This window comes from Schistocerca piceifrons, chromosome 2 (genome assembly GCF_021461385.2).
Source record: "Schistocerca piceifrons isolate TAMUIC-IGC-003096 chromosome 2, iqSchPice1.1, whole genome shotgun sequence".
Taxonomy (NCBI): domain Eukaryota; kingdom Metazoa; phylum Arthropoda; class Insecta; order Orthoptera; family Acrididae; genus Schistocerca; species Schistocerca piceifrons.
This window is the reverse complement of record NC_060139.1, coordinates 120,558,875-120,584,856: the sequence shown is the minus strand read 5'-3', so window position 1 is coordinate 120,584,856 and position 25,982 is coordinate 120,558,875. Positions and strand designations below refer to the sequence as shown.

Genomic DNA, 25,982 nt, shown 5'->3' with positions numbered 1-25,982 from the left:
CTTCGTATGTGGCATCCAATAAGTAACAAAGGATATGATGTGACCCAAAGTAGAGTTTTAGCAACTTTTCCAGAATTGCCACTTTCCATACAGGTGTAAAAACACATACCAAGGATCCCAGGATGCATCTCACGGGACTGTGCTTGGGATTATAGTATTATTGGTCCTTCCCCTGGGTATCCAGAGTCCGTACACCAGCTGTCTTGCTTCTTCGGTCCTGGTGATCAGGCATTTCACTTAATAATACTGGATATCATCCAGCTGAAAGGGGACATTGAATCCATTGCCATACTGGCCTCACAACTGTGGAGGAAAAAGAATGGTGTGAAGTCTTTAGTCTCTTGCTACTCTCTGCATGCCACAAAGAGGAGTACTGTAAACCAATCTCTATTCAAAACCACCGTACATCGAGAACATGTCTGCCAATACATTATTTAATCATTCTGGGAGGCTATTCATCTATGACTGGTGGGCAGATGCCATCCTGTGGGTGATGTCAAAACATGAAATTATCTCTGGTATTAGCCTCGAGTGGAAGATTTTTCAAAATGGTTCAAATGTCTCAGCACTATGGGACTTAACATCTGAGGTCATCAGTCCCCTAGAACTTAGAACTACTTAAACCTAACTAACCTAACGACATCACACACATCCATGCCCGAGGCAGGATTCGAACCTGCGAGCGTAGCAGTCGCGTGGTTCCGGACTGAAGAGTCTAGAACCGCTCGGCCACTGCGAAGATTTTTCCACCATCAGACACCATCATACAGGGTTCTCCTAGCTTCAAAATGTCTTCTACAAGGAATATTACAATTTCTGAAGCTACAGCAGTTGGCACGACATTGGTGACAGCATAACTGGTAAGGTAGTCAGTACAAACTGTCATCCATTGATTCCCATCTGTTGACTTTGGAAATATCCCGAATAAGGTTGATGTCAAATTGGTGGAATGGTGCTGTTGCAGGTGGAATTGGTAATAGAGATGCCCCGGAGATAATTGCCTCATGCCCATATAGCCAGTCAATCTGACAGAAACTTCAGGCTATCAGCCAGAATTGAGAATGGTGGTCACAACAGTGAATGGTTAGCCAAATACATACAGATGGAACTTATTCATGGCTCAAACAACTGCAAGGCACTATTCCTTGGTTGTAGAGTAGTTCTCCTCTGACTTTGAGAGTATTCTGAAACCATCAGCTATTAATTTTTTGGCACCTTCCTGAATTTGTACTACAGCTGCATCTATCCCTCAACTGCTAGTGTCCATGTGAGTTCCTGCCTTGGCATTATTCTCAAACCATGCTTGGCCTGGAGATGATGTTAGTGCCTAAGGAGGCAAGAAAAACCTTTCTTACACATTGTCTCAGAGAAATTTGTTGTCTCCTTCCAAACAAAGAGGCACTTTTTCAGACTCTGGCAAAGGGCCTGCAGTCTGAACACACTTCAACACTGTTGTCAGGCAGCTTATACATTCTTCAACTGTCTTTAAAAACACAACAATGTCATCCAAATAGCAAAGACACACTGTGATTTATAGTGTTGAAGCAAGTTGTCCTTGATACTTTTGAAGGTGGCTGGAGATTTACAGAGTCAAAACAGCATAACTTTGTCAGATGTTATGAAGATAGTCTTCTTCTGGTCAGCTTCATGACCCTCGATTTGTCAGTAACCTGGCTGCATGACCATAGCTGAGAAATACTTAATGCTCATTTCAGGCAATCCAGTATGTCATCCGACACATGGCCTTGGGTTGACATGTTTTTTCATTATTTTGTTCATCCATCAGTAGTCAACACAGAAATGCCAATTGCCATCTTTCTTCTTCAAATAGACCACAGAAGAGAAGCAAGGACTCTAAAGGTTCTATGATGTCATCTGGCAGCCTCACCTCCACTTTCTCCCCGATTACCCATAGTTCAACCGATAACACCCTACACAATTGCTGGCTAATTGGTGGATGATCCTCAGTGTTGATAGAGAACTTTGCCATTCACAATATGGTCTTTTCTCCATTCCTGATTTGAAAGCATTCAAATGTTGTCGCAACACAGCTTTGTCGGTGTTCCTCCGTCAGGCCAGATGCCAATGGTGACTCGATACTAGCTTCCTACACTACACTGTTTGCGAGCCTGAGCAGTCTTTTGCAATCAACAAAATCTTCACAGTTTAACTGATCATCCAGGTCAACAACTAGAACTTGTCTTGATGATAGTGAGATAATAAGGTCTTCAACAGCAAACACTTGTCCAGAGCAATATTTGTTACGTGTGCTTGCTGAAATAGTTTTGTCAATCTGGACCTCTGATCTTCCACAGACTATGACTATTAATGACGCCTACAAGAAGACCCACCTGAGGACAACAGTATGAGTAAATTCTGTTATAAAGTCTGTGTTCTCTCACTGATAATTTTTCTTCCGTTACATGTTCCTGTTGGCATGACACATTTCACATTTATGACAACAGCACCACCTCTTTTGTATCACGGAATGCACACTTCCAATTAGGATAAGCTTTCGACATTAGAGAGATAAAGGAGCCTTAGTCTGTTAATGACAGATAAGTTGGCCACTGACGATGATGTCAATGACATTTCCTGATATCTTGGTAACTGTCGTCCACAGAGAATTTTCAGCAACAGTGGTCTCACCTCCATGGATGGTCATCTTCCTTAGGTTTCTGAATTTGGTGGCTAAACGGGCTTCGTATCACAGGTCAACCATATTCGTCACCAATTGACTGGCACAAGTAGAACTGTTGTGATGATTGGCATCTAGCAGTTTAGTAGTCGTCAAATAGCTGTCTTCTTTCTCTGCTGGAACGTGCAATGAATCCAGGGCATCCACAGTGGGAACAAACTGGCAAAAATGCCTGAATCAGAATCAGTCCCCCCCCCTCCTCTCTCTCTCTCTCTCTCTCTCTCTCTCTCTCTCTCTCTCTCTCACTCACACACACACACACACGCACACACACGCACACACACACACACACACACACACACACACACACACACAACACTACAGTCTTTGGCTGTCGAGGCCAGACTGTGTCTGGTCTTGGCAGAAAGAGATTGTGGTCATGTGTGAGAGTTGCACTTCTTTGGAATAATGGTCACCATACCCACAAAATTGTTCCAATCCGCATGTACACACTGATCCCAGTGCTTCTGCCACTGGTGAAGCATTTTCTGGAAGTCCTGTTCTTTGAGGGTGCTTATCACTGACAGCGATGCTTCTTGAATCCTCTCTAGAATGTCGAACCGAGGGCCTTTCAACTTGAGTTTCAGTTTTGGGAATAGCGCGAAGTCACAAGGTGCCAAATCTGGCAAGTACAGTGGGTGGGGTACAACTGCCATGTTGTTTACTGGTGAGCAAGGACGTGTGACAGGGTGCGTTGTCATGATGCAGCAGCCAGTTCCCTTGATGCCAAAGTTTGGGCCGTCATTGCTGCACGTTTTCACGGAGCCATTGCAAAGTGTCACAGCAGTACGCGAAATTCACTGATTGGTTGGGTGGAATGAACTCTTTGTGCACAATTCCCTTGGCATCAAAGAAAACAATGATCATGTTCTTCACTTTGCTCTTAACCTCTCTCACATTTTTGGTTCTTGGAGAGTCTGGACTCTTCCACTGGGACGATTGTTGTTTTGTCTCTGGGTCATAACCGTAAATCCAGCTCTCGTTGCCGGTGATAACTTGTAACAAGAAGGTTACATCATCAGATTCAGTCTGACGAATCTGTGCACACTTCAACACGCTGTGCCTTCTGATCGGCAGTCTAGATCCTTGGCACAAATTTTGCGGCAACACGATGCATGCCCAATTCATCAGTCAACATTCATTGACATGTCCCATAACCAATACCCACTTAATCCGCAAGGTCTTCGAATGGTTCGACGCCGATCTGCACGGACCAATTGTTGAAGTTTGGCAACAATGTCTAGTGTTGTGCGGCTAACGGGCCTTCCAGTGTGAGCATCATCTTCAACGTCTGTATGGCCAGCCCTGAACCGAGCATGCCAATCAAACACACGCGTACGGCTCATGCTCTGCCCCTCAAAAAACTTGTCGAATCATTGCAAGGGTCTACATAGCACTTTTCCCGAGATTCGCACAGAATTTGATACATACGCGCTGTTCTGTTCGCAGATCCATCGTAAAATCGCCACACACCAAACACAGAGTATTACAGAAGTTACTGTGGACATGCAACACGTCCTCCCAGCAGAATGCCACTCCCCATACTGACTTATCAGATATGCAGCTCTCACCACCTAGCAGTACAAAGATCTACTACTCCTACTTTCCAGATGGCAGCACCAGTCCCAAAAATTTTGGACTCCACCTCGTATGATTCTGATGAAGGCCTATTTGGCTGAAAGCTCTCTTATGATAATGATGGAAGCTGAACAAATTAATTAAAATTTGTGCCACGGCTGGGACTTGAACCCGGGTCTCCTTGAACCTGGGTCTCTCTGGTGTGCTAGCCATCACGTAACTGTAGCAGTACAGGTAACACAGCTGCACGGGCTACTCTAGTCCAATGCCCTCCCCAACATGAACTTCAATTCCTATCTTCAGCTTAGTTTCCCCTTCTTCTACTGCCGAAACTCTCTGGTATTGGAATAGCACCCTAGCTTTGGGCATAATGGAGAGTCCTGGCTGTGGCACAAATTTTAATTCATTTCTTCAGCTTTCATCATTATCATGGATACAGTTGAGACTCATATATGTCGAGGAAAATTTAATTATATCAGATCGATAGAAAGCTTACTTGATTGACAGGCTTTTTGTTTTGTTTATCTGCGACTCAGCATCGCTGCTATATGATAAGTGGTAATCTATTCTTTTCATACTACTCTCATATATATGATATGCAAGCAAGAATATTTAATTGAAGTACTTACTATGTATGTTAGTAGGAATAATGTGTTGCTTAAACTTGAACACTTGTAAGTCTGACAGCTGTCTGTCAATAAAACTATTGATCTTAATGAAATACGCTCTCTCTGCAGCACCAATAAAAAGTTGATACTGAGTCTATTGCTTCCTCAATGTAAAGATTTTATGTAATCTTGATCATCTTGAGCTCCAAACATGAGTCTTGTTAATAGGAAACCACCATAGATGTACTGCTACATACTTATTACATTACGACGAATTCCTAAGTGTGAGCACTACAAGGGGGAAGTGAAGAAACACCAATGACTCACAAAAGAAGAAAAATGTGGCAGATAAGGTACACCATGCAAAATCCTGCCTAAGAAAAGAACACGATACTTAGGACACTATATGAACTCCTGGCCTAGGAACAAGACAAATATCAAGCAGCAAAGCAAAGACTAAAGGCATCAGACAAATGTTCTAATGCAGTTAAAATGATACATAAATTAATTTTCATTTATACTTCTGAATAAGAAATATGTATATTTTAATATGATTACTGAAAAGTCCTTGATACAAGATTTTCAAAAAACGATATGAGGAAGATAATTATCCTAACTCAGCTATTAACTTTCACTCCATCACGAGAGACCGGTTGGGACATGAAACACAACACCTGTAAGCTGAGTGAAGGGAGAGGAAGCGCATACAACTTTCTTCACAATTGTTTGTTTCAAAGAAATTAGTGTGTCTGTGGGATCAATTGGTATGGCCATGGTACTGCAAAATGACAGTTCTACAGACACAACTGGGGGGGGGGGGGAGTGGGATGGAAGGAAGGAGGGAGGGGGGAGGGGGAAGGAGACAGACAGACAGACAGAGAGAGAGAGAGAGAGAGAGAGAGAGAGAGAGAGAGGGGGGGGGGAGAGAGAGAGAGAGAGAGAGAGAGAGAGAGAGAGAGAGAGAGAGAGAGAGAGAGAGAGAGAGAGAGGGGGGGGAGGCAGAGAGACGGAGAGGAGGGAGGTGGAGAGCGGGAGGGGGAGAGGAGGGGAAGGAGGGGGAGAGGAGGGAGATGGGGGAGAGGGGGAGAGTGGGAGGGAGGAGAGTGGGAGGGGGGAGAGTGGGAGGGGGGAGAGTGGGAGGGGGGAGAGTGGGAGGGGGGAGAGTGGGAGGGGGGAGAGTGGGAGGGGGGAGAGTGGGAGGGGGGAGAGTGGGAGGGGGGAGAGTGGGAGGGGGGAGAGTGGGAGGGGGGAGAGTGGGAGGGGGGAGAGTGGGAGGGGGGAGAGTGGGAGGGGGGAGAGTGGGAGGGGGGAGAGTGGGAGGGTGAGCGAGGGAGGGAGAGAGGGGGTGAGAGAGGGGGTGAGAGAGGGAGGGGGCTGAGAGAGGGAGGGGGCTGAGAGAGGGAGGGGGCTGAGAGAGGGAGGGGAGGGGTGAGAGAGGGAGGGGAGGGGTGAGAGAGGGAGGGGAGGGGTGAGAGAGGGAGGGGAGGGGTGAGAGAGGGAGGGGAGGGGTGAGAGAGGGAGGGGAGGGGTGAGAGAGGGAGGGGAGGGGTGAGAGAGGGAGGGGAGGGGTGAGAGAGGGAGGGGAGGGGTGAGAGGGATGGGGGTGAGAGAGTGAGGGGTGTGAGAGAGGGAGGGGTGTGAGAGAGGGAGGGGTGTGAGAGAGGGAGGGGTGAGAGAGTGAGGGGTGTGAGAGAGTGAGGGGTGTGAGAGAGTGAGGGGTGTGAGAGAGTGAGGGGGGTGAGAGAGGGAGGGGGGTGAGAGAGGGAGGGGGGTGAGAGAGGGAGGGGGGTGAGAGAGGGAGGGGGGTGAGAGAGGGAGGGGGGTGAGAGAGGGAGGGGCGAGAGAGGGAGGGGCGAGAGAGGGAGGGGCGAGAGAGGGAGGGGCGAGAGAGGGAGGGGTGAGAGAGGGAGGGGTGAGAGAGGGAGGGGTGAGAGAGGGAGGGGTGAGAGAGGGAGGGGTGAGAGAGGGAGGGGTGAGAGAGGGAGGGGTGAGAGAGGGAGGGGAGGGGGAAGAGAGGGAGGGGGAGAGAGGGAGGGGGAGAGAGGGAGGGGAAGAGAGGGAGGGGGAGAGAGGGAGGGGGAGAGAGGGAGGGGGAGAGAGGGAGGGGGAGAGAGGGAGGGGGAGAGAGGGAGGGGGAGAGAGGGAGGGGGAGAGAGGGAGGGGGAGAGAGGGAGGGGGAGAGAGGGAGGGGGAGAGAGGGAGGGGGAGAGAGGGAGGGGGAGAGAGGGAGGGGGAGAGAGGGAGGGGGTGAGGGAGGGGGAGAGGGAGGGGGAGGGGGAGAGGGGAATGGGGAGGGAGAGGGAGAGGGGAATGGGGAGGGAGAGGGAGGGGGAATAGGGAGGGGGAATAGGGAGGGGGAAGAGGGAGGGGGAGAGGGAGAGGGGGAGAGGGAGAGGGGGAGAGGGAGGGGGAGAGGGAGGGGGAGAGGGAGGGGGAGAGGGAGGGGGAGAGGGAGGGGGAGAGGGAGGGGGAGAGGGAGGGGGGAGGGAGGGGGAGAGTGAGAGGGAGGGGGAGAGGGAGGGGGAGAGGGAGGGTGAGGGGGAGAGGGAGGGGGAGGGGGAAGAGGGAGGGGGAGAGGGAGGGGAGGGGGAGGGGAGGGGGAGAGGGAGGGGGAGAGGGAGGGGGAGGGGGGAGAAGGAGGGGGGGAGGGAGGGGGGAGAGGGAGGGGGAGAGGGAGGGGGAGGGGGGAGAGGGAGGGGGAGAGGGAGGGGGGAGGGGGGAGAGAGGGAGGGGGGCAGGACAGAGGAGAGACGGAGAGGGGGGTGAGAGGGGTGAGGGGGAGGGGAAGGGGAGAGGGTGATGGGTAGGGGAAGTGGAGAGGGATGGGGAGGAGAAGGGGAGAGGGATGGGGAGGGGAAGGGGAGAGGGATGGGGAGGGGAAGGGGAGAGGGGGAGAGAGAGAGAGAGAGAGAGAGAGAGAGAGAGAGACGGTGAAGGTTGTCCTTCCTTGTGTATTTTAAACAACACATTGCACAAAATTCCACTCACGTCAATACTTTCATCTCCCAGTGCCCAGCGAGGATGCTGTTTTGTGAAAGGTGGCGGTAAGGGAAAATCTGGATCTGAATGTGGTCGCTGGAACATGTAACCGACCATTGCATCATCCTGGGATCTTGCCAACTGTGGTCTACCGGTCTCTGGAGCCTGAAATTTGACAGTAGATGGTCAGTAATGGTTATAAATAAAAGCTATTAACAGTTAAGTGAAATCATTTGCAGGAGTACATATTATTTATAAGCACATAACAATGTTTCCTTTACATATGCCTATACTTCGGCCACTGTGGTGAGATAAAAACAATGCCAAAATCACCATTCTTTATTCTGATGTTTCCCTCGGAACATTCCAAGGTTTTGTCTTCTCCCACTGTGCCTCTCTTTATGGGAGGGGTAATGGTGTTAAAGACATGCACAAAGACAATACTGTTTAATATTCTATTAATGACAAATTCATTAGAAATGAGATTCCACACGAGACAGCATACAACACAGCAGCCAAAAGCAGCGTAGTTAACCCACTACTCAAATGAAAATAACTGATTCAAAGTCCCCATTCAATAAAAAAAATACTCTGACATGCAACACAAGTAGTATTTAACAATCTTCCCCCATAAATGTTATCCAATCGGAAATATTAGCATAAAGAGTATGATTTGCAGTATTTCTTGATTTCTGAAAAGCATTTGACTCAGTACCACACCTACGATTTTAGTCAAAATTAGGATCATATGGCACATCAAGTGAAATTTGTATTGAGCATGTTATCTTGGATGTTTGAGTCATTGTCAGATGTACGAGTAACTTCGGGTGTGCCCCATGGATGTGCGTTCAGATCCTTACTGTTCATGTTATATATTAATGACCTAGCAGACCATATTAATAGTAAAATCAGGCTTCTTGCAGAAGTATCTATAATGAAGTACTACCTAAAAGAAGCTGCAAAAATATTCAGTCAGATCTTGATAAGATTTCAAAGTGGTACAGAGATTGGCAACTTGCTCTAAATGTTCAGAAATTTAAAATTTTGTTGTTCACAAAGCGAAAGAACATAGTATCCTATGACTACAATATCAGTGAGTCACTGTCGGAATCTGCCAACTCATACAAATATCTGGGTGTAACACTTTGTAGAGATATGAAATGGAATCACTACACATATTCAGTCAGGGGTAAAGCAAGTGGTAGACTTCAGTTTATTGATAGAATACTGGGGATGTGCAATCAGTTTACAAAGGAGATTGCTTACAAATCACTCGTGCAACTGGTTCTAGAATATGCCTCAAGTGTGAGACCTGTACACAATAGGGCTAACAGGGGATACTGAATGTAAAAGAGAAGGGTCACAGGTTTGTGTAATCCATGGGAGAGTGTCACAGAGACACTGAAGGAATTGAACTAAAAGACACTTGAAGACAGATGTAAACTATCGCGACAAAGTCCATTAAAGTTTCACGAACCAGCTTGAAATGATTACTCTAGAAATATATGCTGAAAATCGAAAGAAACTTGTACGCCTGACAAATATCGTGTAGGGCCCCGAAAGCACACAGAGGTGCCGCAAAATATGTGGCATGGACTTGGCTAGCGTCTGTAGTAGTACTGGAGGGAATTAACACAATGAATCCGTTTGAGTACGAGGGGGTGGAGATCTCTTCTGAACAGCATGTCGCAAGGCATCACAGATATGCTCAATAATGTTCATGTCTGGGGAGTTTGGTGGACAGCGGAAGTGTTGAAACTCAGAAGAAATCAAACAATGGAAAATCCAGGATGGAATGTAACAGTACTATGAAAAGAAAAGTTGCTACTCACCATATAGCGGAGATGCTGAGTCACAAATAGGCACAATAAAAAGGACTGTCACACATAAAGCTTGTGGCCAGTAAGGCCTTCATAAAAAATAGACACACACACACACACACACACACACACACACACACACACACACAAAATGCAACCCACACACACGACTGCAGTCTCGCGCAACTGAAACCACACTGTGAACAGCAGCAGTAGCACCAGTGCATGATGGGAATGGCGAGTGGGTGGGGATGAAGAGGAGGCTGGGGTGGGTAGGAGGAGGGGGAGGGATAGTATGGTAGGGGTGGCAGACAGTGAGTTGCTGTAGGTTAGATGGAGGACAAGGGAGAGGTGGAGAGAGGGCGAGAGAAGTAAAAAGACTGGGTGTGGTGGTGGAATGATGGCTGTGTAGTGCTAAAATGGGAACAGGGAAGGGGCTGGATGGGTTAGGACAGTGACTAACGAAGGTTGAAGCCAGGAGGGTTATGAGAACCTAGGATGTATTGTAGGGAAATTTCACACTTGCACAATTCAGAAAAGCTGGTGTTGGTGGGAAGGATCCATATGGCACAGGCTGTGAAGCAGCCATTGAAATAAAGGATGTCGTCGTGTTGGGCAGCATGTTCAGCAACAGAGTGATCCACTTGTTTCTTGGCCACAGTTTGACGGTGGCCATTCATACAAACAGCTTGTTGGTTGTCGTGCCCACATAGACTGCACCACAGTGGTTGCAGCTTAGATTGTAGATCACGACTAGTTTCTCAGGTAGCCCTGCCTTTAATGGGATAAGTGATGTTTGTGACAACTGGGGTAGGTGGTGGTGGGAGGATGTATGGGACAGGTCTTGCATCTAGGTCTATTACAGGGGTACGAGCCACGAGGTAAGGGACTGGGAGCTGGAGTTGTGTAAGGATGGACGAGTATATGGCATAGGTTAAGTGGATGGCGGAATACCACTGTGGAAGGGGTGGGAAGGATAGCAGGCAGGACATTTCTCATTTTCTCTCACGAAGAGAGGTAGTCAAAACCCTGGCGGAGAATGTAATTCAGCTGCTCCAGTCCTGGGTGGTACTGAGTTACAAGAGGAATACTCTTCTGTGGCCGGATAGTGGGACTTGGGGAGGTGGTGGGAGACTGGAAAGATAAGCCAAGGGAGATTTTTTTTGTTTTGTTTTAGGGTGCAAAAAACAACTGATGTCATACGCACCCAAGTCAAAACTATAGAACACAAACATAGAGACAAGGAAAATGACGATATGTCAGTCCCAATGGACAGAATAGGAGACAGCAAAACAAGGCACATGGAAAAAGGGCTAAAAAACACTGTAGAAAAATGGAGATTCAAAACTAAAAATTAAATGGCCTTCGCCATATTGCTTCGGTGTATAAAAAGTAAAATGCGGCCAACAGCCCATGCGTCATTCGCTAAACCGGCTGATAAATCAGATGGCAAACCCAAGCTGGAACGTAAATTGGTAAAAAAAAGGGGCATTCCAGCAAGTAATGGTGGACAGTTAAAATTTGGACACAATGCGTACAAAGTGGTGGGGCAGTGCCATTTAGCAAATGACGATGGCTAAAAAGGCAGTGCCCAATATGCAGCCGAGTTAAAATAATCTCCTCCCAGTGGGAGGGCCGAGAGTTGGTTGTCCAAGGCGCCGGAAGAGGCTTAATAAGCCGAAGCTTATTCCCGTGAAGGGAGGACCATTGGCAATGCCAAAGAGACACCACCACCTGACAGACGGCAATGAAGAGATCATTGGAGGGAACAGAGGTACTCGTGGGCTGAGGTAAGTGGACTGCAGCCTTGGCAGCAGCCTCGTTTCCTCGCAGACCGACATGACCAGGGACCCACAGAAACATGACATTGGCTCCACCATGAGTGAGCAAGTGAGAGTTTTCCTGGACCCACTGCACTAAGGGATGAACAGTGTACAGCGCACGAGACTTTGGAGGGCGCCGAGTGAGTCTGAGCAGAGGACACAACTGGGAAGGCTGTGTTGCTGGATGTACTCTGTGGCCTGATACAAGGCGAAAAGCTCGGCTGTAAATACCGAGGAGTGTGCCGGAAGCTGATATTGAAAGACACGGGTGCCAATGACGAAAGCACACCCGACCCCACGGTAAGTCCAACAGCCATCAGTTCATACAAAGGTACTAGTGCTAAGTTCCATGCGAAGGTCGTGAAACTGAAGGCGATAGACCGAGGCTGGAGTAGTATCCTTAGGAAGTGAATGAAGGCCAAGATTAACATGGGCCACTTCACAGAGCCAAGGTGGTGAAGGGTTCACACCCACTGGGAAAGTTGCAGGTAGCGTGAAGTTAAGCCGCCGTAGCAAGTGGCGAAAGCGTACTCCAGGAGGAAACAGAGAAGAGGGACGAGCCCCATACTGACGATCTAAGGAATCATCAAAGAAGGAGGCATAGGAGGGCTGGCCATGCATGGCAGGCAAACGGCATGCATACCTGCTGAAGAGAAAGTCATGGCGATAGGACAGTGGTAGTTCAGCAGCTTCAGCATGCAGACTCGCAACCGGGCTGGTGTAAAAGGCGCCCGATGTCAAATGGATGCCATGATGATGGATAGTGCTGAGATGGCATAAGAGAGATGGGCATACATATTCATAAAAAAAAGCATCCATAGTCGATTTTTGAACAGACAAGGGATCATTACAAACGGAAGGGAGTGGTTCGATCAGCACTCCATGAAGTACCACTGAGGAACTGAGGACATGTAGGACATTGAGGGACTGCGTACAGTGGGCTGCCAAGTAAGAGACATGGGAGGACCAAGACAGTTTCCTATCGAGCATGAGCCCCAGGAATTTCGTAGTGTCAACGAATGGACGGGCAACAGGTCCAAGATGTAAAGATGGTGGGAGAAACCATTTGCACCACCAGAAATTCATACAAATGGCTTTGTCAGTGGGAAGGCAAAAGCCATTGGCAATGCTCCAGGAGTGAAGACAATACAGACAGCGCTGAAGACACTGCTCAGTGAGTCAGGTCTGTGGGAACTGCAATAGATGGCAAAATCATCGACAAAATGGGAGCCCGAGACACCTGGCGGGAGACAAGCCATTAAAGGGTTAATGGTGATAGGAAAGAGGATGATGCTCAGGACGGAACCCTGAGGCATACCATTTTTATGAATAAAGGTATTTGACAAGGCAGAATCCACACACACACACCTTGAAAACTCAGTCTTGTAAAAATGCCCAAAGAAAACGGCAAGTGACCGTGGAAACCCCACATTTAAAGAGTATGTAGGATACCAGTTCTCCAGCAGGTGTCGTAGGCCTTCTCCAAATCGAAAAACACGGTCACAGTCTGGGATTTCCGCAGAAAACCATTCATGACATGGGTGGACAAAGTAACGAGATGGTCAACTGCAGAACTCTGAGCTCGAAATCCACACTGTACATTCGTGAGTAAATGGCGAGACTTAAGCCATCACACCAGCCGGGCATGAATCATACATTCCATCACCTTGCAAATGCAGCTGGTAAGAGAGATGGGGCAGTAGGTAGAAGGAAGGTTTTTGTACTTACCGGGCTTACGTAAGGGTATGACAGTGGCTTCACACCAGCATCCAGGAAATGTGCCCTCAGCCCAGATGCGGTTTTATGTGTTAAGCATAAAGTGCTTGCCCACAAGAGAGAGGTGCTGCAACATCTGAATGTGAATAGCGTCTGGCCCTGGGATGGAGGAACGGGATGAACTGAGAGCACCTATCTACATCTACATGGATACTCTGCAAATCACATTTAAGTGCAGAGGGTTCATCAAACCACCTTCACAATTCTCTATTATTCCAATCTCGTTTAGCTCGCAGAAAGAATGAGCACCTATATCTTTCCATACGAGCTCTGATTTCCCTTATTTTATCGTGGTGATCGTCCCTCCCTATGTAGGTCGGTGTCAACAAAATATTTTCGGAGGAGAAAGTTGGTGATTGGAATTTCTTGAGAAGATTCCATCACAACGAAAAACGCCTTTCTTTTAATGGTTTCCAGCCTAAATCCTGTATCATTTCTGTGACACTCTCTCACATATTTCGCGATAATACAAAACGTGCTGCCTTTCTTTGAACTTTTTCGATGTACTCTGTCAGTCCTATCTGGTAAGGATCCCACACCGTGCAGCAGTAGTCTAAAAGAGGACGGACAAGCGTAGTGTACGCAGTCTCCTTAGTAGGTCTGTTACATTTTCTAAGTGTCCTGCCAATAAAACGCAGCCTTTGGTTAGCCTCCCCCACATCATTTCCTGTGTGTTCTTTCCAATTTAAGTTGTTCGTAATTGTAATACCTAGGTATTTAGTTGAATTTACGGCTTTTAGATTAGACTGATTTATGGTGTAACCAAAATTTAACGGGTTCCTTTTAGCACTCACGTGGATGACCGCACACTTTTTGTTATTTAGGGTCAACTGCCACTTTTTGCACCATTCAGATATTTTTTCTAAATCTTTTTGCAGTTTGTTTTGACCTTCTGATGACTTTATTAGTTGATAAACGACAGCATCATCTGCAAACAACCAAAGACGGCTGCTCAGATTGTCTCCCAAATCGTTTATATAGATAAGGAACAGCAAAGGGCCAATAACACTTCCTTGGAGAACTTCTGAAATCACTTCTGTTTTACTCGATGACTTTCTGCCAATTACTATGAACTGTGACCTCTCTGACAGGAAATCGCAACTCCAGTCACATAACTGAGATGATATTCCACGCAATTTCACTACGAGCTGCTTGTGTGGTACAGTGTCAAAAACCTTCAGGAAATCCAGGAATACGGAATCAATCTGAAATCTCTTGTCAATAGCACTCAGCACTTCATGAGAATAAAGAGCTAGTTGTGTTTCACAGCAACAATGTTTTCTAAACCCATGTTGACTGTGTGTCAATAGACAGTTTCCTTCGAGGTAATTCATAATGTTCGAACACAATATATGTTCTAAAATCCTGCTGCATATCAACGTCAACGATATGGGCCTGTAATTTTGAATATTGGTGTGACCTGTGCAACTTTCCAGTCTTTGGGTACAGATCTTTCGTCGAGCGAACAGTTTTATATGATTGTTAAGTATGGAGCTAATGCATCAGCATACCCGGAAAGGAACCTATCTGGTATACAGTCTGGACCAGAAGACTTGCTTTTATTAAGTGATTTGAGTTGCTTAAATACTCCGTGGATATTTACTTCTATGTCACTCATGTTGGCAGCTGTTGTCGATTCAAATTCTGGAATATTTACTCCGTCTTCTTTTGTGAAGGCATTTCGGAAAGCTGTGTTTAGTAACTCTGATTTGGCACCACTGTCTTTGATAGTATCTCCATTGTTATAGCGCAGAGAAGGCATTGATTGTTTCTTGCCGCTAACATACTTCACATACGACCAGAATCTCTTTAGATTTTCTGCCAGGTTTCGTTGTGGAAACTGTTATAGGCGTCTCGCATTGAACTCCATGCTAAATTTCGAGCTTCTGTAAAGGATCACCAGTCTTGGGGATTTTGCGTCTGTTTAAATTTGGCATGTTTGTTTCACTGTTTCTGCAACAGTGTTCTAACCTATTTTGTGTAAGCAGGATTAGCTCCATTGTTTGTTAATTTATTTGGTATAAATTTCTCAATTGCTGCTGATGCTATTTCTTTGAATTTAAGCCACATCTGCTCTACACTTATATTATTAATTTGGAATGAGTGGAGATTGTCTCTCAGGAAGGTGACAAGTGAATTTTTATCTGCTTTTTTGAATAGGTATATTTTTTGCTTATTTTTCGAGGATTTGGGGATTACAATAGTCAATCTCGCTATGACAACCCTGTGTTCACTAATCCCTATATCGGTTTTGATGTTAGTTATTAAGTCAGGACTATTTGTTGCTAAGAGGTCAAGTGTGTTTTCACACCTGTTCACTGTTCATGTGGGCTCATGAACTAACTGCTCGAAATAATTTTCAGAGAATGCGTTTAGCACAATTTCAGATGATATTTTATGTGCATCTCTACAATTAAACATGTATTTTCGCCAACAAATCGAGGGTAAATTAAAGTCACCACCAACTACTATCGTATGAGTTGGGTACGTGTTTGAAATCAAACTCAAGTTTTCTTTAACCTTTCAGCAACTGTATCATCTGAACTGGGAGGTCAGTAAAAGGATCCAATTATTATTTTATTCTAGTTGCCAACAATGACCTTTGCCCATACTAACTCACAGGAAGTATCTACTTCAATTTCGCGACAAGTTAAACTACTTCTGACAGCAACAAACACACCCCCGCCAACTGTGTTTAGCCTATCTTTTCGGAACACCGTTAGGTTCTTCGCAAAAATTTCGGCTGAGCTTATTTCCGGCTTTAGCCAGCTTTCAGTGCGTATAACAAGTTGAGCATCAGTGCTTTCTATTAGTGCTTGGAGCTCTGGTACTTTCCCAACACAGCTACGACAATTTACAACAGTTACACCAATGGTTCCTGTATCTACGTTCTTCCTGTGTTCAACCTGCACCCTTTGTGGGTGTGGCCCTTCTTGTGTTTTCCCGAGACCCTCTAACCTAAAAAACTGCCTAGTCCACGCCACACAGCCCCTGCTACCCGTGCAGCTGCCTCCTGTGTATAGTTGACACCTGACCTATTCAGCAGAACCCGAAACCCAAACACCCTTTGGTGCAAGTCGAGGAATCTGCAGCCTACACGGTTGCAGAACCGTCTGAGCCTCTGATTCAGACCTTCCACTCAGCTCTGTACCAGTGGTCCGCAATCGGTCCTGTCAACTAAACTGCAAATGTCAGCTCTGCTTTCATCTTGCAAGCAAGACTGGCAGCCTTTACCACTTCTGTTAGCTGCTTGAAACAAGAGAGAATCTCTTCTGATCCAAAGCGACACACATCACTGGTACTGATATGAGCAACCACCTGCAGTTGGCTGCACCCTGTGTTCTTCATGGCATCAGGGAGGACCCTTTCCACATCTGCAATGACTCCACCCGGTATGCACATTGGTTTTCTTATCCTCCTTGTCAGCCAAATCCCTAAGGGGCCCCATAACGCGCCTAACGTTGGAGCTCCCAACTACAAATAACCCCACCCTCTGCGATTGCCTGGATCTTGCAGGCTGAGTGGTTTCCTCTGAAACAGGACAGGCGACAGCATCCGGCTCAGTGACATTGTCAGCCACAGACAGCACCTGGAACCTGTTTGTCATACAAAACGGGGAGGCCTTAGGTGCCGCCGCTTGGGAAGTCTCTCCACCTGCTTCGCCCAGGGGCAACCTCCCACACGAACACAGGTGAGGGGTCGGCCTCAGTGCGAGCAGTAACTGGGTTTGCCACCAGTGAGGACTGATCAGAGAACTCTGACATGCTGAACATCCGTTGGATCCCCACGGCCAGCCCACAACAGTGGCGCCCATCCACTGCAGCCTCAAGCTGCGTAACCGAAGCCATCACAGCCTGAAGCTGAGAGCGAAGTGTCACCAACTCGGCTCACATCCGCACACAACAATCGCAGTCCCTGTCCATACTAAAGACCGTGGAAAGCTAAACTACTCAGATAAACAGACTATCGGCACGTGCTGTGCAACTCTACTGAAGACCCTGGCTGTGTTTAGTAATACGCAGATATTCAAAAACCTAACTACCGAAACACTCAGGTGAAACTAAATAATTTGCCCCTGATTTGGAACTTTAAATGTGTCACAAAATGGGTTTACTTTCTGATGCAAACAAGAACTGTGGCTATTAGATGTTAAATTTACATGCAGAAACTCAAGAAACTACACTATTAAAGCACATAGATGATACAATAAAATTCGCTCCTGGTTAGGAACTCGTAAATGTCACAAACGCGGTTTACTTATCTGTTGCTGTGCCTATCTTCGTCGGCTACTGCTACCTGACTGATCTAGCTCCCTCATAGTGAAGGTGGCATTGGAGCACTCACGATTTGGAGAAGAGAAGGGTATCGCCTGAACCTCCTCCACTCGTTTCTGATGGATGAAGGCAGAGTGATACTGGGAAGGGCTCGAAAGTTCCGCAAAATGACATCCCAAGGAGTTGGAGAGAACAACAGGACATCAGCACCTACTGTCAGGCCACAAATGGGGGAACTGATATTGGTTCCAGAGAGCCATTGGAGGTTGACCCACACGAGAGAGGAAGGTGTGGAACTGTTAAAAGAACTTGTGAATGAAATCCAGCTAGCTATTTTGCTATCCTAAAGAACTTGATGACACTTTGCACGCAGCTGTTTATAATTAATGCAGTTTTCCTATGTAGGGTGGCTGTTAAAAACGCCCAGAGCACATCTCCGCGCGCAAATTGCGTCGTGGCATGCCTCCGTCCACCAAGGGACTGGGACACGATGTGGTAAAGAGGAAATGTGAGGAATGGAACATTCTACAGCAGTAAGGACAATGTTGGTGAGATAGTCCACCTGGTCATCACAACTGAGGAAATCTTGTTCTGCAAAGGTCGCCAGGGAGGAATAAAGCTGCCAGTCAGCCTTAGTAAGCTGCTATTTGGGCATGCATGTGGATGGGGTAGGAGTCAACAGACGGAGAGCACACGGGAAATGGTCGCTCGAGTAGGCGTCAGAAAAAACAGACCATTCAAGACGATGGGCAAGGTGGGCAGTGCAAAAGGATAGGTCCAAATGGGTATAGGTGTGCGAGGTGTCAGAAAGGAAAGTGGGTGCTCCAGTGTTAAGGCAGAAGAGGTTGAGTTGGTTGAGAATGTCAGCCAAGAGGGCACCTCTCTGGCAATTCCTGGGAGAACCCCGAAGGGGATGATGAGCATTAAAGTTACCAAGTAGCAAAAGCGGAGGAGGTAGCTGCCCAATAAGGTGAAGGAAGTCTGCCCTGGCTACATCGAAGGACGGAGGTACGTAAGTGGTACAGAGGGAGAAAGTCAGGTGGGGAAGGAAAAGGGGAACGGCAACATCCTGAAGATGGGTAGTCAGGGAAATGGATTGACTACTAAGGTCATCCCGTATAAGCGCATGATACCCTCACGAGATGGGATGGCGACCTCAGGGGGAAGGTCAAAACAAATTGGTAAGTAATGTGGAAGCTCAAAGTGGTCTTGAGGGCACAATTTCATTTCCGGAACGCAGAGTACAACGGGATGCTGCGATGCTAGAAGCAGCCGTAAATCCTCTTTGTGGGACCTAAGGCTGCGAACATTCCCTTGGAGGACAGTCATGAGGAGGAAGAGATGTCAGGGAGTCAACTCAGTGGCCGCAAATGGACAGCTGGTGGAGAGTCACTACTACAGAGCACAGAAGCAGGAGGATCCTACTCTGTGGGGTCCACAAAAGCATCCGCGTGCTTGTGCAGTTGGTCTCTGGAGTCAAACGCAGAAAAATGGTTGGTGGTGCACACCGGCGAGACAGAGGCCGGCCGGACTAAGTGACAACATGGCGACACCGTCGAGCACGATCTTCGAGTTGGGGAACGAGAAGACCGTTTGTCTTTAGCGGATTTCTTTGAGCCCTTCTGGTTAGAGGAAGACTTGAGTATTGTTTGGCTGGAGGGACAGAGGAAGTCTTCTCAGGAGTACTCCTTCTGTCCTTTCCTGCCTGCCAGTTGTGTAATGGGTAGCTTCGCCCCTTTAGACGAGAGTTTCAAAGTTTGTTGCACAGCGGAAAGGGGTGGGTGGGGGTGGGGGGGTGGGGGGGGGGGAGGGGGGAGACAGCGATGCTACCTTGACACTGGGCGGTTTCACAACCCCAGAGCCAAATTTGAGGTCACACATCTGCGTGACCATGTCCTTCATGGAGCAAGGGCTAACAAGAACTATAAGTGCCAGGTGAGAGAACACAGGGTTTGCGACTAGCCAGTAACTTGCGAGCTACTGGGTAAGGCACTTTTTCCTTTACCCGAATCTCTTGAACAGCCTGCTCATCTAGATACATGGGACAATCCCGGGAGGAGGCGGCATGGCCACCATTGCTGTCGATACAGCGGGAGAAGGAGGCGGACATTCACCCTTGTGTGCATCCCTACCACAGGTTACACATTAGGCTGGGTGTCAACAAGATGTTCTAGTGTGACTGAACTGATGACACTGGTAGCGGCGCATTGGATTCAGAATGTATGGCCAGATTGTGATGATTTAGTAGCCTGCTTTAATCTTGGACGGCAGCAACACTCTATGAAAGGTGAGGAAAAGAGTGCGGGTGGGCACCAAAGAGGAATCTACCTTTTTCATTACATGATGGACGGCGATGACACTCTCATCAGAGAGGTAACATTGTATTTCAGCCTCAGTAAGACTGTAAAGCATCCTGGCGTAAATTACACCACGGGAAGAATTCAAAGTTCTGTAGGCCTCGACACAAATAGGGCGCCCGTGGAGAAGCGAGGCAGCAGGTAGTTGTTGTGCTTGAGAATCGGAAGCCGTCTCCAAAAGCAAAGTGCCATTCCATAAACGAGAGCAGGATTTCACAGGGCCAGCAACAGCATCAACACATTTCTGAATAATAAGTGGATTGAACGCAAAGGACTGACTGTCTTCAGTACGTAATACCACAAGGAACTGCTGTGCAGCAGGTAGGGTCTTCGAATCAGTAGCCTCATTACGTACATGTTTTGTCGACATCGATGGAGAGGATGATTGACTCATCGCGAGGAAATCCCCCATGATTGTCAGTGTCTCCGACGGCATACTCCTTCCAACTGGAGGCCCCCTGCCTTAGGTGATTGTTCACACCTCAGGTCACACCTCCAGAGACGGAGGGACCAATGGGCAATCTGGAAAGGTTAGAGCTCAGGCATCATCCCTCCCTGGGCCTGGCTTGTACCAGGGGGTACATGCGAACCCTACCTGTCGATCCGGGGCTAGGAATTACGTGTTACCCAGTCACCTTTTACAAGTCAGAAACGTAAGTTAGCCTTCATGAGCACACAAGGAGGAAGAAGGAAAAACGAGGATCCTCAACTGCCGAAGCGGAGGAATGAGAAGCAAAACGAAGAAAGGAAATGGAAGCCAAAGAAAAGTTACGACTGTTCACAGGTCAACAACAGAATGCAGAACATTCCCAATAATACCCCAGACATGTTCCCCAAGGAAAGGGAAAAAGAATAGTGAGAGGATAGACATACAGCACAGAAGGGAAAAAGTGCTACAAAGGCTGGGGCCCCATGGTAGCCAAGCATGAACCCGCCAAAGAGTGGCAAGCTCCTTTGGGGTGGAGGATTTGTTTTTGTACAAGGTTGGGAGGATAATTATGGCCTGTGAGAGGCTTCAGTGAGACGCTCAGAATATTTTGAGGGGGACCACTCATCACTGCAGATGCGAAGACCATGGGTGGCTAGGCTGTATGGAAGGGACTTCTTCGTATGGAACGGGTGGCAGCTGTCAAAGTGGAGGTATTGCTGGTGGTTAGTAGGTTTGATATGGATGGAGGTACTGAAGTTGCCATCTTTGAGGTTTGGCCTCCACCACGGCTACCTGTGAAACCAGTCCTATGATCTACAAGCTAAGCTGCAACCACTGTACTGCATTCTATGTGAGCATGACAACCAACAAGCTGTCTATCTGCACGAATGGCCACTGACAAATTGTGGCCAAGAAACAAGTGGACCACCCTGTTGCTGAACACGCTGCCAGACATGACATCCTTCATTTCAATGACTGCTTCACTGCCCACAAACACCAGTTTTTCTGAATTGTGCAGGTGGGAACTTTCCCTGCAATACATACTATGTTTCTGTAACCCTCCTGGCCTCAGCCCATCCAGCCCCTTCCCTGTTCCCATTTCAGCACTACACATCCATCATTCCACCATCACACCCAGTCTTTTTACTTCTCTCCTTTTCTACTCCTCCCCCCCCCCCCCCCCCCTCCGCACCTCTACCCTGCCCACCAGCTAACCTGCAGCACCTCACTGTCTGCCACCCACACCATATTATCCCTCCCCCTCCCTGCCCCAGCCTCCTACTTACCCCCATCCAGTCGCCACTCCCATCATTCATTGGTGCTGCTCCTCGCAGTGTGGTTTCAGTTGCCTGAGACTGAAGTCATGTGCGTGAGTTGCATTTGCACATTTGTGTGTGTGTGTGTGTGTGTGTGTGTGTGTGTGTGTGTGTGTGTGTGTTTTGATGAAGGTGTTATTGGCCATAAGATTTATGTGTGACAGTATTTTTATTGAGCCTATCTGTGACTCAGCATCTCTGCTACATGGTGAATAGCAACTTTCCTTTTCATAATATTGTAAGCTCAGAAGAGTGTTACTGGAGCCCCTCTATAGTAATTCTGGACTTGTGAGGTGTCGCACTGTCCTGCTGGAATTGCCCAAGTCCATCGGAATGCACAATGGACACGAATGGTTGCAAGTGATCAGACGGGATGCTTTGTGTCAGGCAGTCATCAAGGGTACATGAGAGGGCTTTCAGCTCTGAAAGCCGATATCGATGATGTTTCATTGACTGGTTCGCACGCTGATGGCCCAGCATTGAAATCTGCAGCCATTTGTGGAAGTGTTGCACTTTTGTCACGTTGAGCTACTCTCTTCAGTCTTCATTGGTCCCATTCTTGTTAGATCTTCTTCTGGCCGCAGCGATATTGGAGATTTGATATTTTACTGGATTCCTGATATTCACAGTAAACTCATGAAATTGTTGTGCGAGAAAAGACCCATTTCATCACTACCTTGCAGATGCTGTGTCCCATCACTCATGCACTGACTATAACACTATATACAAACTCACTTAAATCTCGATAACCTGCCATTGTAGCAGCAGTAACTGACCTAAAAACTGCACCAGACATTTGTTGTCTTATATAGGCATTGCCGACAGCAGTGTCATATTCTGCCTGTTTACATATCTCTGTATTTGAATACACATGCTTATACTAGTTTCTTTGGCACTTCACTTCAATGTATTACAATCCCCTACATATCACTCACATAGCAATCATGAGGATAAGATTAGAATAATTACTGCACGCACACAGACATTCAAACAATCATGCCTCCCACGCTCCATACATGAATGGAACAGGAAGATACCCTAATAATTGGTACAATGTGCGGTACCCTATGCCATGCATCTCATGATGGCTTGCAGAGTGTAGATGTAAGAAAGGCAATGTAGAAAAATCACTAAGCCTTGGATCTGGAAAAAATTGGAGAGAGAATGAAGTACTTAGTTTTTCATCAAGATTATCAGCCTTCCATGTAACAAACTTACTGACCAAGATACTGATCAAATTGCAAAGAAGAGGAGCATGTTTTGGAAAAATAATGTGAACACTATCACTGGGAATGCTGCAGATTTATGCTTTTGTTTTTGCTTCTGGTATTAAAGTGCTTTATTGAATATTAAAAAGTGAATTTTCCAAAAATAAAATGAATTTACCAGTTTTGTGTCATTGGAAACTAATCAAAATGCATGTCCAAAACACCTTACATCAAAAGGCATGTTGTTCAGAAGAACACAATAAATCTCATTTAGTTCATCACAAAAGTCCTAACATCTTGAAAACATAAAAAAAAATAAAAATCTTGTAATAAGCACACTTTTATCAACAGCCCTCCCCAAGCATTTTGCATAAAATTCAAAAGACTGATAAAATACTTTTTGCTCCTTCTATGGCATTATGCATTTTGAAAAGTTGCTCCTCATATGTCAACTTTCTTATAATACACTGAGTGGAATAGATGTAAAACTAGATATAGGGCTATAGATACAGAAATGCTGAATAAAATGATTTGGCTATCGAGAGGTCAATGCATGAATCTTCAATGACTTCTGTAGCAGAATATTATCAAAATATCTCACAAACTGAAAGAAATTCTTGTCATGTGCAAGGATGGTTAGCAAAAAACACTCCAGGGTAAGACAGGAATGAAATTCAGGATAGAAAGCAAAAGCAGAAATGCTGAGCTCCATTTTCAAATGTTTCATTACAAAGGAAAATAATGTACTTTTGGCCCAATTTAATGCTTGTGGCACTGCAAATACGAGTGAAATAGATATTAGTGTCAATGGTGTGAAATCACTAAAATTAATCAAACTTCCAGTAACCGGCAGCCCCCCATTAAATTTTGTACAAAATTTGTGGTTAAGTTAACTCTTCCATTAACTATATCTATCATGACCCCTCGAACAAAAAACTGTGCCCGGTGGATGTAAGACTGCACAAGTCACCCACTTCTAGGAGAAGAGTAGCAGAAGTGATCAAAAAACTTGTACAATCTTAGAACATATTCTGAGCTCAAACATAATGAATTCCTCCATGCCAACCAGCACAGATTTTGAAAACATCCATCATGAGAACCCAATCAACATTTTTCTCTCATGACATTCTGAAATACATGGATCAAGGCAGACACGCAGATGCAGGATTTTTATACTCCCAACAAGAATCTTACTTGGTACCACACACAAGCTTATTACAAAAGTACTATCATATGGGGCAAATCACAGTTGGAATCGGGCAACTCGTACAAACACCTGGGTGCAACAATTTAGAGGGATATGATGTGGAATGATCACTTGTACTCAGTCGCAGTAAAGCAGGTGGCAAACATTGTTTCATTAGTACAATACAAAGGAAATGCAAATAATCTACAAAGGAAATTACTTGCAGAACACTCATGTGACTTATCCTAGAATATTGCTCAAATGTGTGGGATCCATACCAAATAGGCCAAATGGGGGTTACTGAATGTACACAAAGAAGGGCAGCATGAATGGTCATACGTTTGTTTGACCCATGGGAGAGTATCATGGAGATTCTGCAAACCTAAACTAGTAGACCCTTTAAGGCAGATGCAAACTATCCCCTGAAAGCCACTTATAAAGTTTCAACAACCACCTGTCAAGGATAAATCTAGGAATATACTGTATTGCTCTCATGGATTTTGTGAAGACCAGTTTAGGCTTATTACAGTGTGCACAGTGATGTTTAAGTAATCATTCCTTCTGCACTCCACACGTGAATGGAATGAGAAGCAGCCCTAGTAACAGGTACGACGGAAAGTACTGTCTACCATGCACTTCCTGGTGGTTTGCAGAATATGGGTGTAGATGTAAATAGTCATTTTGAGATTTGGCACTAGCAAGGATGTGGAAGAGGAGGAAAGGAATCCATTCATGTGATTATTCAATGAACTGCTCAGGAATTCATCTGAGCTGGTTTAAGGATGGACATAAAAACTACATCTGTCGACCAGACTGGAACCTGAAACCTACTCCCTCTCATGCAATCATCTTAACCATAACGACAATTCAGTAATGTTGTTTTGTATACACAGTAACAAACTTCAGTGTTCCTTTGTTGTAAGTAAAATATGACCTGTTATTGGAGACACAAACTGCTGAGTAACTGGGCTTCTTAAGCACCTCAGAGGAGAAGCTGTCATCATATGCGAAAAAGAAGTTTATCACCTCCTTCAAAAGAGTTGATACAGGTACTTAACGTGACCCAACCATAAGACTGATCTCTTCATGGTAGAATGCAACCAAGATAAATCAATCAACTGGTTAAAAATATGGCTGTGGTACAGCTCATGCCAAACACACTGAAGTATTGGGGAATGTTAGCATACAGAACATGTCTACATTCTACACCTATTATCTTTGAGACAATGAATGTCTTTAATTTGCCTGTAGTTAGTTGTCTCTATGTACAACACAGTTTTCTTACTTAAAAATATGTCCATAAAGTTTAGAATAAAGCTCTAAATTACCTGAGACCTATGGCTCATTTTCGTACACTGCTGAATGTTTTCTGTACCACAAACTGTCTTATGAGGAACATCCATAGGAGTCTAATGTGGTCACTGGAAACCTCAAGAACCATAGAATGACAACTATAATCTTTGGTACTGAGCAGAAATTGTGACAAGTGCCTGTAATGATTGTGGGAGCAATTGTGTCGACCATTCATATGGTCACAAGATGCTTAGAGGTCGCCAAGAAGATAAAGAAAAAAAATCATATCAATAACAGGTCTATAGAGATGGTGAACAAGCTCCACCAAGCCAAGTCACCTGTTACCACTTAAATGATATTTGTGATAACTACAGATTCTCCATCAACAACTAAATTCCTCCAGATGGCACTGTAGTGTTGAACTACAAAGTGTTACATTTTGAGATGGAAGTGAAGCTAATTTTGAGGTAACTTCTACCCTTTGTGAATTATATGCTATAAACAAATTTTTTGCACCAAGTTAAGACAGGGTGCTGGACCTCCTCCTATGGATGTGATGTAGCAACCTTGCCATATGTGCATGCCTGATAGTCAGATTCACGCATTCCAATTTGTCACTTCCTTTCCTCCCTGTTC

The 25,982-nt window shown here is 46.1% G+C and overlaps 1 protein-coding gene across 4 annotated transcripts in view; it reads right to left on the bottom strand.

The window, feature by feature from the left end:
• The window catches only part of LOC124776586 (pumilio homolog 2), a 592,179-nt gene that overhangs the window by 539,512 nt on the left and 26,685 nt on the right, over positions 1–25,982 (bottom strand). For all 4 annotated transcript variants that reach the window (XM_047251637.1, XM_047251640.1, XM_047251639.1 and 1 more), the window contains exon 3: positions 7,873–8,028. In XM_047251637.1, the coding sequence (XP_047107593.1) occupies positions 7,873–8,028 (156 nt within the window). The remainder of the gene's footprint in view (positions 1–7,872; positions 8,029–25,982) is intronic.